This window comes from Chiloscyllium plagiosum, unplaced genomic scaffold (assembly GCF_037043375.1).
Source record: "Chiloscyllium plagiosum isolate Xiang-an unplaced genomic scaffold, Cpla_swu_hap1 HiC_scaffold_41, whole genome shotgun sequence".
Lineage (NCBI taxonomy): Eukaryota > Metazoa > Chordata > Chondrichthyes > Orectolobiformes > Hemiscylliidae > Chiloscyllium > Chiloscyllium plagiosum.
The window spans coordinates 35,789,353-35,805,087 of record NW_028270179.1 but is presented as its reverse complement, the minus strand read 5'-3'; the positions used below and the strand labels follow the sequence as shown (position 1 = coordinate 35,805,087).

Genomic DNA, 15,735 nt, shown 5'->3' with positions numbered 1-15,735 from the left:
CCCACATGTCCCTGAACATTATAGGCAATTTAGCATAGCCAATTCACCTAACCTGTACAACTTTGGATTGTGGGAGGATTGTTCAGGTGACAGAAACTATGTTCCTTCCCAGGGATTCCAGCCACAAAGGCCTGTACTCACTCAGGCTCATGGATTATGACCACAAAGTGTTGTGATCGACGAAATGTATTCAGCCGGGAGCTTGGTGATCACTGTTATCTGCAGGATCCTGATGTGACATCTCTGCTCTTCGGGATTTTTATAAATTACTTGGATGAGGAAGTGAACTGGTGAGTAAGTGTGATGGAGTTGTGGATGGTGTTAAATGCTGCTGTAGTTTGCACTGGGGCTATGACAGGATGCAGAACTGGCTGATAAGGGTTAGATGAAGTTCAATCTGGAAAAGTCTGAAGTGATTCAGTTTGGAAGGTCCAATTTGAATGTAGAATATGGGTGCAAGGAAGGAATGTTGACACTGTGAAGCAATATCCACATGTCCATAGATCCCATAAACTTGCCACCAAAGTTGATAAGGCTGTTCAAAGAGCACTTAGAATATAGAGCATAGAACATTACAGTACAGTACAAACCCTCGATGTTGCGCTGACCTGTGGAACCAACCAGAAGCCTATTCCATTTTCATCCAAATGTTTATTCAGTGACCATTTATATGCCCTTATAGTTGGCGAACCTACTTCTGTTGAAGACAGGGCGTTCCACAACCTACAACTATGAATCAAGAAACTACCTCTGTCATCACCCCTCAATTTAAAGCGATGTCCCCTCGTGCTAGCCATCACATTCCAGGTTCTTCTCTCTAACGAAAACAGCCTCAAGTCTCTCAGCCTTTCTTCATAATACCTTCCATCCGGACCAGGCAACATCCTAGTCAATCTCCTCTGCAGCCTTTCCAAAACTTCCACATTATTCCTGTAATTCGGTGACCTGAACTGTACAGAGTACTCCAAGTGCTGCTGCACCAGAGCTTTGCGCAGCTGCAGCAAGACCTTGTGGCTCCGAAATGCAGTCTCTCAACCAATAAAAGCTAACACGCCGTATGCCTTTTTAACAACCCTACCAACTTGTGTGGCAACTTTCAGGAATCTGTGTACATGGACACCAAGGTCACTTCCCGTCTACCCTACCAAGAATCTTACCATTAGCCCAGTACAATTTATTCCTGTTGCTCCTACCAAAGGGATCCACCTCAGACTTTTCCACATTAAATTCCATTTTCCACCTCACAGGCCAACTCTGGTGCTTATGTCCCACTGTAATCTGTAACAGCCTTTGGTACTACCCACAACTCCATTGATGTTAGTGTCATCCGCAAATTTATTAACCCATCCGCTATGCTCTCAGCTAGGTCATTTATAAAAATGACAAGCAGCAGTGGCCCCAAAACAGATCCTTGCAGTATACCACGAGTAACTGAACTCCAGGATGAACATTTACCATCAACAACCTTCCTCTGTCTTCAGCTCGCCAATGTCTGATCCAAACTGCTAAATCGCCCTCAATCCCACGCTTCCATATTTTATGCAGGAGCCTATTGTGAGGAATCAACAGCTTTACTGAAATCCATGTACACCACATTGACCGCTTTACCCTCATCCACCCATTTAGTAAACATCTCAAGGAACTTAGTAAGGTTTATGAGGCACGACCTCCCTTTGCAAAACCATGTTGACTACTCCCAATCAACATATTCCTCTCTCAATGATTACAACTCCTATCTCTGCCCCCATCATGGCCACTCCCACAGCCACTTCCGGCCCTCACATCATCGCCGATGCCACACGCACAGTGACTTCCGCCACCCCTACTGCCGTGTCTGCCACCACTTCCGACCCCACCAGCGCCACTCACCTGCATTCTGCTGACACGCCCCCCACAGACCCCACTGTCACTATCCCCACCCCCCAGAACCCCGAGGGGAACACTACCCCTGCTCATGACTTTACCCCCATTCCCCCCACCATCACACCCACTCCAGGTACTGGCTCCGACCCCACTCCCAGCTCTACACCCACACCAGCTCCCAGCCCTGCCGAGTTTTCACCATCCCCCCAGACCTCCCCCTCACTGAGGACGAACGATCAGTCCTCAGCAAAGGACTCACCTTCGTCCCCGTCCGTCCACGCATCAATGAATTCAATACACGCCGTGACATCGAACAATTCTTCCGTCGCCTCCGCCTCCGAGCTTACTTTCACAATCAGGACTCCCGCCCACCTTCCGAGGACCCCTTCGCCCACCTCCAACACACTGCATCCACCTGGACACCCCGTGCTGGCCTATTACCTGCCCTCGACCTCTTCATTTCCAACTGCCGCCGGGACATTAACCGACTCAACCTGTCGACCCCCCTCCCCCACTCCAACCTCTCACCCTCACAACGCGCAGCCCTCCAATCCCTCTGCTCCAATCCTGACCTCACCATCAAGCCAGCGGACAAAGGGGGCGCAGTGGTAGTCTGGCGCACTGACCTCTACATCGCTGAAGCCAAACGCCAACTCGAGGACACCTCTTCCTACCGCCCCCTTGACCATGACCCCACCCCCCATCACCAAACCATCATCTCCCAGACCATACAGAACCTCATCACCTCAGGAGATCTCCCACCCACAGCTTCCAACCTCATAGTCCGGGAACCCCGCACTGCCCGGTTCTACCTCCTTCCCAAGATCCACAAGCCTGACCACCCTGGCCGACCCATTGTCTCAGCATGCTCCTGCCCCACTGAACTCATCTCTACCTACCTCGACACTGTCCTATCCCCCCTAGTCCAGGAACTCCCCACATACGTTCGAGACACCACCCACGCCCTCCACCTCCTCCAAGACTTCCGTTTCCCCGGCCCCCAACACCTCATCTTCACCATGGATATCCAATCCCTCTACACCTCCATCCGCCATGACCAGGGCCTCCAAGCCCTCCGTTTTTTCCTCTCCAGACGTTCCCAACAGTACCCCTCCGCCGACACTCTCATTCGTTTGGCCGAACTGGTCCTCACCCTTAACAATTTCTCCTTTGAATCCTCCCACTTCCTCCAGACCAAAGGGGTAGCCATGGGCACACGTATGGGCCCCAGCTATGCCTGTCTCTTTGTTGGCTACGTAGAGCAGTTGATCTTCCGTAATTACACTGGCACCACTCCCCACCTCTTCCTCCGCTACATTGATGACTGCATTGGCGCCACCTCATGCTCCCGCGAGGAGGTTGAGCAATTCATCAACTTCACCAACACCCTGACCTTAAATTTACCTGGACCATCTCTGACACCTCCCTCCCCTTCCTGGACCTCTCCATCTCCATCAGTGACGACCGACTTGACACTGACATCTTCTACAAACCCACCGACTCCCACAGCTACCTGGATTACACCTCTTCCCACCCTACCTCTTGCAAAAATGCCATCCCGTATTCCCAATTCCTCCGCCTCCGCCGTATCTGCTCCCAGGAGGAGCGGTTCCACCATAGAACACACCAGATGGCCTCCTTCTTTAGAGACTGCAATTTCCCTTCCCACGTGGTTAAAGAAGCCCTCCAACGCATCTCATCCACATCCCGCACCTCCGCCCTCAGACCCAACCCCTCCAACCGCAACAAGGACAGAACGCCCCTGGTGCTCACCTTCCACCCTACCAACCTTCGCATAAACCAAATCATCTGCCGACATTTCCGCCACCTCCAAACAGACCCCACCACCAGGGATATATTTCCCTCCCCACCCCTCTCCGCCTTCCGCAAAGACCGTTCCCTCCGTGACTACCTGGTCAGGTCCACACCCCCCTACGACCCACCCTCCCATCCTGGCACTTTCCCCTGCCACCGCAGGAACTGTAAAACCTGCGCCCACACCTCCTCCCTCACCTCTATCCAAGGCCCCAAAGGAGCTTTCCACATCCATCAAAGTTTTACCTGCACATCCACTAATATCATCTATTGTATCCGTTGCTCCCGATGCGGTCTCCTCTACATTGGGGAGACTGGACGCCTCCTAGCAGAGCGCTTTAGGGAACATCTCCGAGACACCCGCACCAATCAACCACATCGCCCAGTGGCTCAACATTTCAACTCCCCCTCCCACTCTGCCGAGGACATGGAGGTGCTGGGCCTCCTCCACCGCCGCTCCCTCACCACCAGACGCCTGGAGGAAGAACACCTCATCTTCCGCCTCGGAACACTTCAACCCCAGGGCATCAATATGGATTTCAACAGTTTCCTCATTTCCCCTTCCCCCACCTCATCCTAGCTTTTAACCTCCAGAAACTCGATCCCCTGACCTGTCCGGACTTGTCCGACCTGCCCAGCTCCTTTTCCACCTATCCACTCCACCCTCTCCTCCCTGACCTATCACCTTCATCTCCTTCCCCACTGACCTATTGTACTCTATGCCACTCTCTCCCCACCCCCACCCTCCTCTAGCTTATCTCTCCACGCTTCAGGCTCTCTGCCTTTATTCCTGATGAAGGGCTTTTGCCCGAAACGCGATTTTGCCTGTCCTCGGATGCTGCCTGAATTGCTGTGCTCTTCCAGCACCACTGATCCAGAATCCTATCTCTTATAACCTATTCCAACTCTACCCACAACTAAAGTAAGGCTCACTGGTCTATAATTACCAGGGTTCTCTCAAACCCTTTCTTGAACAAGGGGCCAATAGTTGCTACTCTCCAGTCTTCTGGCACTATTCCTGTAGACACAGTGACATAAAGATCAAAGCCAAAGGTTCTGCAATCTCCTCCCTTATTTCCCAGAAAATCCATCTGGCCGAAGGGACTTTCACTTTCCAGAATAGCTAACACCTCCTCATTGTGAACCTCAATCCCACCGTGTCTCAAGTCTGTATCCCCATATTCTTCTCAACAACCTTTTCTTTTTCCTGTGTGAACACTGAAGAAAAATATACATTTAGTGCTTCCCCCATCTCTTCAGACTCCACACACACAACTTCCCACTACTTTCATTGATTGGCCCTAATCGTTTTCTTGTCATTCTTTTATTCCTGGTATACCTATAGAAAGGTTTTGGGTTTTCATTGATTCTATCTGACAGTGACGTCTCATGCCCCTTCTTGGCTCTTCTAAGCTTTCTCTTCAGGTCTTCAGTGGTGAACTTGTAACTCTGAAGTGCCCTCACTGAGCCTTCAAGTATCATCCTAACATAAGCCTTCTTCTTCGTCTTGACAAGAGATTCAACTTCTTCAGTAAACTACGGCTCCCTCGCTTGACCACTTCCTCCCTGCCTGACACGCAGTAGCTGGTCCTTGAATAAGCTCCATATTTCAATCCTGCTGTTTCCTTCCCCATCCTATACATCCTAGAACTTGCCTAATCGCATCATATTAGCCTTTACTCCAGCAATAATTCTTATCCTGCGTTAGAGAGGAACCTCGATTATCCGAATACCAATTATCTAAAAATCAGATTATCTGAAGGTGATCACGTCTTTTGTTGACAGTGATTAAACAGGCACCGTCTCCAAATGACTGCCCACCCTCTCTCTCCCCACACTTTCCCTGGAGTTCTACAGAGGGGTGTACCCTAAATCACCACCTCCCCCACCCCTTTCTCCAGATAATCTCTCCATCATTGTCCTGTACAGGGCAGAGGTGGAACCAGTAAAATGTTGTGTCTGTGTCTGTGTGTGTGTGTGCTATTGGAGACATACCCCACAAAGGCAGCAGCAGCAGTCTAGTGGTTGGTGACCAGTCTGGTGGCCCTGGAGAGGGGGAGGGAGTGTACGGGGTTTGAAGGGGGTGGGGGGGCGGTGTTGGACAGGGCCTCATGAGCAGTGTGCTGCTGCAGTCTCCTGAATGAGAAGCAGACTGTAAAAACTCTCAGCCCCAGAGGAAAGGCATTTCATCGGTTAACCAAATAATTGATTATCCGAACGAAATAATGCCTGCCCATCACATTCGGATAATCGAGGATCCCCTGTATGCAACTAACCTTTTCCATTACTAAAATAACCATAACGGAATTGTGGTCACCGTCACCAAAGTGCATACCTTCGGCCAAATATAACATCTGATCAGGTTCATTACCCAGTACCAAATCCAATGTGGCCTCGCCTCTTGTTGGCTTGTCTACATACTGTGTCAGGTAACCATCCTACGTGTGTTGGACAAAAACGGACACATTTAAAGTAATCGAAGTATAGATTTTCCAGTCAATATTTGGAAAGTTAAAGTCCTCCATAACAACTACCCTTTTACTCTTGCTCCAATCAAGAATTATCTTCACTATCCATTCCTCTACATCTCTGGAACTATTTGGAGGTCTAGAGAAAACTCCCAACAGGGTGACCTCTCCTTTCCTATTTCTAGCCTCTGCCCATACTACCTCAGTAGACAAGTCCTCAAACATCCTGTCTGCCACCATAATACTGTCCTTGATGAACAATGCCACACCTCCCCATCTTTTACCATTTTCTCTGTTCTCACTGAAACATCTAATCCGGAACTTGCAACGACCATTACTGACCCTGCTATATCCATGTCTCTGAAAAGGCCAAACATCGAAGTCCCAGGTACCAGCCCATGCTGCCAGTTTACCCAACTTATTCTGGATGCTCCTGGCGTTGAAATAGACCTTCCTGCTTGCTGGTGAACTGTTGCAACCTTGAAACCATATTTCTGACCTCACTACTCAACTTCCTGGGCAGTGGGACTACAATTTCGGTTGACTTTCATTAGCAGGGGGATTGAGTTGACGAACTGTGACATTTTGCTACAGTTCTATAGAGCCCTGGTTCAACCACGCTCGGGATATTGTATTCAGTTCTGATCACCTCATTATAGGAATGATTTGGAAGCCTTAGACAGGTTGCAGAGATTTACCAGGATGCAGCCTGGACTGGAGGACATGGCTTATGAAGAAAGTTTGAGGGAGCTCGGGCTTTTCTCATTTGGAGTGAAGAAGGATGAGAGGTGATTTAATAGAGGTTTACAAGATATTGAGAGGCAGAGACAGCCACAGACATTTTTTTCCCCTGATTGGAAATGTCTATCATAAGGGGGTATAAATTTACACTGATTTGAAGACGTTTAAGGGGAAATGTCAGCGGTAGGTTCTTTACACAGATAGTGGTGGGTGCGTGGAATGCACTACGAACAGTGGTAGTAGAGTCAGATACATTTGGGACATTTAAGTGGATAGGCACGTGTGAGTTTGCACAATGAAAGGTCGGTAGGTTAGATTGATCTCAAGAGTATGATGAACGGCTGGCACAGTATCGAAGGCCGAAAGGTCTGAACTTTGCTACACTGTTCTATGTCCTAACAAATTTGTGAGGCATGATCTCCCATGCACAAAGCCATGCTGATTATTCTTAATGAAAGCCTGTCTTTCCAAATGCTTGCATATCTTATCTCAGAATCTTCTCGAGTAACCTATCGACCACAGATGTTAAGTTTACTGCTCTGTTCCATCCAAGAATTTACTTCGCAGCCCTTCTATAATAAGTGCACAACACTCACTATCCTCCTGTCTTCCTGGAGCTTACTCGTGGCTAACAATGATGCAAAAGTAACAGCCAGGGCTACCACAAATTCTTTGCTATTAATTGGTTAATTGGTGCCTTTGGCAACTATATTGTTCACATTTGCAACTGCTTGTAAATTTGGCACTGGGCTATTTTCAGAAAAATGTGCTCTTGCCATTTTTGAATTTCCACATAAGGTTTTTGTTTCCACATAGTCACATCATGTGATGGACAGGTGAAATATAACAGTTTACCTTGGATATCTGACCAATAACTCATAAAACAGTTATTCATAATATTAAGACAACATCTCAGATACGTTTTGCGTATTCTAAATGCGATTGACAGAGCTCAGTGATCCTACAATAAATGAATCAGATCACTGAAAATGAATGCAGTTGTTTCAGCCTTTGGATATACTCTGACGTACCGTGATCCTCAATTATCGATGAAGGAGATATTTGTGGGATATCCTCCTTCCTTTAGCTGTTTGATTTTCCATCTCCAGTCACAGCTGGAATTGTAGAAAAGAGCTTTGATCAGATATATTTGTATGGAACCAGTGTCGGTTCAAATGCAGCAAGACGCAGAGAACTGTCAGGCTCGTGCTGACAAATGACAAATGAATTTAGTGTCACACAGTGTTCAGTAAAGTCCTAATTTCAACCAAATGAAATCAAAGCAGTACCCGCCGCCACCACCTTAAAGTTCATTGATGTTCCCATCACTGAATGCTGCACAAGTAACATTCTGCATTGGCTATTCATTTCTAGCTGAACCTGAATAACAACATGTTGCATCAGTAGGTCAGAGACTGGGAATTCCATGGCATCAACACTTGATTCTACCTGGGAAACAGTCGACCACTTGAAAAACAACTCTCTGCTCCATCCCATAGGGTCAGCAGTGTGCGCCATGTATATACTGCTGCTGCTCACAAAGATCCCTTTGGCAGCAGTCTCTGCAGCCATGATCAGTAACAAGAAAATAAAAGAGACAGCATTCGCAGTGATAACATGATGATTACCTTCAAACCAGAACACTTCATGATTTCGGACGATATCACAGTTCTTTCATAAAAATGGGGGTGAAACTCTGGACATTGCTTCCTGACAGCACGGTTGCATGTGCTGACCCCAGCACGGACTACAGTGCCTCAAATGAGGGAGTTCATCACCACCTTCTACAGGGCAATTGGTATGAGAATTATGTGCTACTTTGAAAACATAGGAATGTGGCGTTGGAAAATCAAAGCCAATCAGGCAGCATTTGTGGAGCAGAAGAATTGAGATTTCGGGCATAAGACCTTCATGAGGAAGGGCTTATGCCTAAAACGTCGATTTTCTTGCTCCTTCGATGTTGCATGACCTGCTGTGCTTCCAGCAACACAATCTCGACTCTGATCTCCAACATCTGCAGTCCTCAAATTCTTCTACCTTGAAAAAACACCATACTTAGTTATGGACCCAGAACTAGCACAGACAAGCATGATGAAGAGGAATATTTAGTACAAATGCTAACGCCTTATTCAATGTGGTGTCGTACAGAGGCAAGTAAACACTTGACATAGAACCAGGTGTAGAGCGATGGAATCTGTACCAGTGACCGAGATGTGAGTCATTTCGTGAGGTGAAAAAGCAATCTACACAGATTTCAGAGACAGTAAATAATTTAATTATTCTCGCTGTTTAATGCGTTTAACAATTTGATTGAAAGACAGTTCAGCATATTCTACAACGGTTCTCTCAACTTAGTCTCAGTTACAGCACAATGGCAACTGTTTTTTTTTCCAGCAACTCAGCACAAAACCTATTTCATATGCAAGGTCAGGCATCCATGTGGGACTGCAACCAAAGAAATGCATGCATCTCCATATCAGATAAACCACCAGCATTGTTCATAAAAAGACAAAACTCCCCGAGATAACCACTACTAAAACAAATGACTTCCTTCCATTATTCACGTTCATTTCCTTCCGCTCAACTCGCAGCAATAACATCACGAGTGAGTGCACAAAATTGATCTGAGTCTCCAAAGACATTATTTGAAGCACAAATCTAATGTGTAACCTGAGAAATGAACAGGAATTGATGTTTTCTCTGAAGGGTCTCTTTGGCAGTTTGTGATTCCATGAATCCGTGGGTCTGCTTGATGTTTCAGGAATTACATTGGCTGCAGTCTCTCTCCAAAACAATGCAAATTTTAGAAATTTTACAGTGCACAAGGAAGCCATTTCAGCCATCGTGTATGTACTGGCTCCTAAAAGGGATACCCAGCTCGACCAGTTCTGCATCTCTCTGTCGCCCTCTCCTTTCATCACTTTCAAATATATATACAACTCTCTTCTGAAATCTCCTATGGAACCCATCTCCACCACACTCCAAAGTAGTGCAGTCCAATTCTTCACAACTCAGAGTAATAACACCTAATGGTACAACATGAGAGCAGTACAAAATCAGAGGGAGGTGGCTCAGCAGGTTGAAGCATTTGTCAAGAAGCACATTGCAAAACCTAACAACTCTGGTGCTAAAGAGATTTCTCCCTATCTCATTCCTCGCTCTCTTGCTGAAAAACTTTAAATTATAATCCCATTTACTGACCTACCAAATATTAGAAACAAAATATCCTTCTTTACCCGCCAAAATTGTTCATAATTTCCAACACCTCAATGAAGTTACCTCTTCTCTGGTCCAAGGAGAACAATCCGAATTTCTCCAGTCTTTCCTTCTGTCTAAAATCCCACATCCTTGGTAGTTAGTAAACACACTGCTGCTACTGAACACCAGTGGTGGAGGGGGTGAATGCTGCAGATGTATTGCCAATCAAGTGGGCTACCTTTTCTGAAGTGGAGCATTGTCGGAGTTACACCCATTCAGGCAATTCGGAAGCTTTCCATTCTAATCCTGATTTGCGCCTCGTAAAGTGTGGGCGGTGTTCCGGGAGTCAGATGTTGACTTACTCGACAAAATTTCTGAACTGCTTGTGTCACCTTTGTATTTATGTGGCAATATTTGAGTTGTATCAAGATTTAGATCAAGAGTAACTCTGAGAAGATTAATCGAGCATGTTCAGAGGCAGAGAGAAGTTCCCTGTCTTCGAAAGGGTGATTTTGAGCTTTTTTGAGGACAGCTCCCCATCTGTGGTAGAACAGCCCTGCTGATAGACGTGTTCCAGAAATTGTATTCATTGGTCACTGGAGAGGGGTTATGGGGTTCCACATGAGAAAAGTATGATTTATGAAGGATTCTTGCCATCATTAACGTTCATTGATATCTTTCCCCTTCACATTTAAGTGGTCTCCAAATGCTGATTCTCAGTAAATATTATTTGACTTCTTTTGTCTCCGCTGCATCTGCTCCCAGGAGGACCAGTTCCAATACCGTACAACGCAGATGGCCTCCTTCTTCAAAGACCGCAATTTCCCCCCAGACGTGATCGACGATGCCCTGCACTGCATCTCCTCCACTTCCCGCTCCTCCGCCCTTGAGCCCTGTCCTTCCAATCGCCACCAGGACAGAACCCCACTGGTCCTCACCTACCACTCCACCAACCTCCATATACATCGTATCATCCGTCGTCATTTCTGCCACCTCCAAACGGACCCCACCACCAGGGATATATTTCCCTCCCCTCCCCTACCAGCATTCCGAAAAGACCACTCCCTCCATGACTCCCTCATCAGGTTCACACCCCCCACCAACCCAACACCCACTCCCGGCACCTTCCCCTGCAACCGCAAGAAATGCAAAACTTGCACCCACACCTCCCCCCTTACTTCCCTCCAAGGCCCCAAGGGATCCTTCCATATCTATCACAAATTCACTTGCACCTCCACACACATCATTTATTGCATCTGCTGCACCTGATATGGCCTCTTCTATATTGGGGAGACAGGCCGCCCACTTGCGGAACGTTTCAGAGAACATCTCTGGGACACCCGGACCAACCAACCCAACCACCCCGTGGCTCAACACTTCAACTCCCCCTCCCACTCCACCAAGGACATGCAGGTCCTTGGACTCCTCCATCGCCAGACCATAGCAACACGATGGTTGGAGGAAGAACGCCTCATCTTACATCTATGAACCGTCCAACTACAAGGGATGAACTCAGATTTCTCCAGTTTCCTCATTTCCCCTCCCCCCACCTTGTCTCAGTTAAATCCCTCAAACTCAGCACCGCCCTCCTAACCTGCAACCTTCTTCCTGACCTCTCCGCCCCCACCCCCACTCCGGCCTATCACCTTGACGTCCTTCCACCTATCGCATTTCCAACGCCCCTGCCCCAAGTCCCTCCTCCCTACCTTTTATCTTAGCCTGCTGGACGCACTTTCCTCATTCCTGAAGAAGGGCTCATGCCCAAAACGTCGATTCTCCTGCTCCTTGGATGCTGTCTGACCTGCTGCGCTTTTCCAGCAACACATTTTCAGCTCTGATCTCCAGCATTTGCAGTCCTCACTTTCTCCTCGATTATTTGCCTTCTGCCAGGATATTCTGTACACTCCAGACAATTGTGCAATGGTGCTGTGGATGGGGTGCTGTTGTGGTGACCCAAGACTAAAGTTGACAAGATGGTCGCTTGTTTTTGTTTCAAGTAACACAAGATGGCTGAAAGGGTCTGTCAGTTACATACAGCAGACGGGCACAGCTAAACTTGCTGTCTTCATATCGACATATTAGATAAGATGAGATTTCCCCATTGGAAGAAACATTAGGGAGGTTAACCTGTTCTCTGCAAACAGGCAGTTGTCAGTACATAAGCATTTTAAAAAGGGGCGTTTTTGTAAGGCCAGTTTAACGGCAGTTCCAAACTTTGATATTAACTAAAAAGTAGGAGTGGGCTGATGCTACCGTTATTTAGTTAATTGTAGAATTAGGAATGCAAAGAGCAAGTTAAAAGCTTAACTGCATTCCTTTAGGAAACGTTTATCAGCAATAAAGAGTCCTAATGCACTATTCGGGAAGATAAAGTGCTGAATAGTGTAAACACGGCTTCCAAAACTAACAAAGGCACAGGAAGTGGGGCAGGGGGCATGGAGTAGGTAGCAGAAGTCACAACTCGGGAAAGGTTAGCAAGTGGAACTTAAGTGCAGATGTTGATAATTCGAACAAATTCTCACATGCGGAGGGCAAGGCAACATGAAAAGATAAAATACAAAATACAGAATGAAGACATGGTTGTCCCTTAGTTATTTGTGGAACCAAAACGAGTTTCATTTAATGGCTTGTGAAAGTTATAACATGTTTGAATTTCACTCTTTTCCGTGGAATTCAAACAGAATATTTTATTTAGAAAAGAGAGTTAGCAATGGAAAGTATTTAGAGTGGGAACAGTAAATGTTTATTTTAAAATGAAACTTCAGCTTAAACTTCAATTACAGGAGGGAAGTATAAGGATCAGAAACCACAGTTGTAAGTCAGAGGGCCTATTGCTTTTTTTGTCTCGGGCTGAAGTGAGACAGTTATTGTTCTCCACTTGTCAGCTGTTTATTATATCAGTGCTTATCTTGTAGAATTTATAACAATTGATAGAAATTGATATGTTCCTTATCTGCCATTTTCAAGTCAGTAAAGGATTTGGAAGAGTTCCTCATGATAAACAACTATTGAGGCTGTTGGTCAATAATATGGTGCAACAGGCACACATCTGGGAAGGACTAAAAAATGTCAGAAGCTTTGGAAGAACGCAAACACAGATGATGGAGTTATCTGGCAGACATACTGAGATTGTGAGAGGATATTAGACTGCCCATAGAGTAGTCCATCATTGATTACATTTCTTTTTGATTGTTTATTTATGTTCGGGGTATGAGCCTAACAATGAAGTCGAAATTGCATGCAATTACTGTAACACAAATGGAAGTAAAGTTCTGCATTGACCTTCTGCTCTGAGGTGCCATAAAAGGGATATTCTGCCCCACTTGAAAGCTGGATACCGCATAGTCTCTGGCCTCTCATACATTTGTGGAAATAGACCTCTGAAGAGGCGAAGGAACGCAGGACTTAAGACTCCACTATGATATTTCTCCCTACAACATATCTTCTTGCTATTTAATTTTGAGCTTCTTCAGTGTAATTGAAGTTGCACTCATCCACGCAAGGAGTGAGATACCTTGGAGTGAGAGGTGTGACTTCAGGCAGTCAGGGCGTGAGATACTATTTTTTTAGAATGCATGAGCCTCTTGATAAAATTGCATCTAAAACATGAATACTCTTGACTCAGTAAAGTGTCTGATCAATGGTAGCCCCTGGGATTTTCTGAAATGCTATGGACGCATAGAAATCCATTTGAGAGTCTCAGGGAGATTCTTGAAGTACCTTCTGGAAATGCTTTATTTGTGAATTCAAGTCAGACTCAGTCCAATCTTGTTCTGTATTTTTTAAGCTCATCGCTTCATCGAACATATTGCATGATAAGAGTGAAAGGATATTTCAGCATGTGTTTCAACTGATCTCGGAACATTGTCTGTGTCACAGCATAAATAAGAGTGTTTGTGCAGCAACTCAAGAGCTGCAGCATGAATCCAATTTCAGGTACAAGGTCAGATATCCAAAATGATACACCGCTGAATAAATACATTCGCTGCCATAGAGAATAGATCATTATCATTGTCCACAACAATATAAAATTAGCCGACAGTACAAATAGTAAAATGATGGATTTCCTTCGACTCTCCGCTTCTGGATCGTTGAGATTCTTCTCACTTCTGTGTGCCCGGAGTCTCCTGCGTGCTCTACTGGCTATTAAAATGTGTCTGACAGTTAAAGCATTTAGGAACAGAATCAACACAAATGGAACACATGGGTTCAGAATGTAATGCAGAAAATCGATTATTGTCCAGAACAAAGTCAAGGCTTTGGCCAAATTTATAGAACAAAACCAGCGAGCCTTCTGAAGAGTGTGTGCACTTTCATACATGAAATACCAGAAAATGTTCTTGAAGCAGCTCAGTGCAGTCACTGTTTCCAGAACTACAGCTGCTGTTTTCTCATTGCAATATTTACGTTTCAGTTTCTGGCAACAAATGGCCACAAATCGATCAAAGGTGAAAGTGACGGTGAACCAGACAGAGCTGTCAGTGGCTGCATAAAGCAGAATGGCGTGAATATTACACACGGGCATGGAATGTAGGAAATAAAACTGCTCTCTATAAACAATTGGAATAAGTCTCAATAAAACGTCGAGCACAATGACCAGTAGATCCGCCACTGCCATGGCCTCCAGGTAACGACTGACGGATCTAGAGAGACCACATGTTCTGCGACAGAGAATGATGATTGCCATGATATTAGCTGGGAAGGTGAGAGGTATGTGTTTAATAAGGCGATCAGTTGAGTTTGAAGATGACCATGAATCCTCAAATGCAATGAGGCGAAATGTTGACCTAGCAAGCACATAAAGGGTGGCTCAGTGGTAACCAGTGCTGCCTCACAAAACCAGGGATCTGAATTCGATTTCAGTCTCCACGAGGGATTGTTTGTAGTTTGCAGGGGTCGACATGAGTTTCATCTCACTGTCCATAGACGGCTCGGCCATGGACAACGTAGGGTAACTGGGGTAGGGGTTGGGTCTCGGTATAATATTGTTCAGAGGGTTGTTGTTACTTCAATGGACAGAATTACCTGCTTTCACGTTCTCAACAATCTTGGACAATTTCACTTTATACAGCCCTGATTGACTGCTTGTTAACTTATTCAGAGAAGAACAACTGAGATTGTCTGTCATCTATGTGCGCTGTACAATGATTTGAATTTGTGTTGTCAAAATTCCATAATTTTAGTACACTTTGCAGAAATCGACAATTCACTGAGTGTTCAGTTGCCTGTCTGTGTTCTCGAAATATTGTCATCAAGCCTGAAAATATTGCAATGAACTCACGCAAAGAAAACACCAAGAAATGAGGCTGTTGATCGAATAATATAATTGATAGAATAATTCACAGGAGAGAGTGGGTTTTGAAGTGAAATTAGTACTGATTCATGATCATTCCCAGGCTGTACAGTTTCCTACTCCTAAGATTGCACTCTTAATAAAGTTTTCAAGAGTGATCAATTCTTCTGTTATTCTAGTCTCCGGTTTTAGATTCTGAGCTTTAAAGACTTTTGGACGTCGGAAATTACTTCACAATTAGTGTTCAAATTCTGCTTTGCAATAATTGAGTGAGGATATATGTTATCCCTGGTTTGCAGTGAATCCTCTGAAATGTCTGAACTCAGCAGACACATTTCACAGAATTGGGTGCAATTG

At 45.7% G+C, this 15,735-nt stretch overlaps 1 protein-coding gene across 1 annotated transcript in view; it reads left to right on the top strand.

Moving 5' to 3' along the window:
* The first annotated feature begins 156 nt into the window (after positions 1-156).
* The window catches only part of LOC148138228 (uncharacterized), a 90,685-nt gene continuing 75,106 nt past the window's right edge, over positions 157-15,735 (top strand). Inside the window, exon 1 of the mRNA XM_087981927.1 lies at positions 157-290. Within this exon, the coding sequence (XP_087838053.1) occupies positions 157-290 (134 nt within the window). The remainder of the gene's footprint in view (positions 291-15,735) is intronic.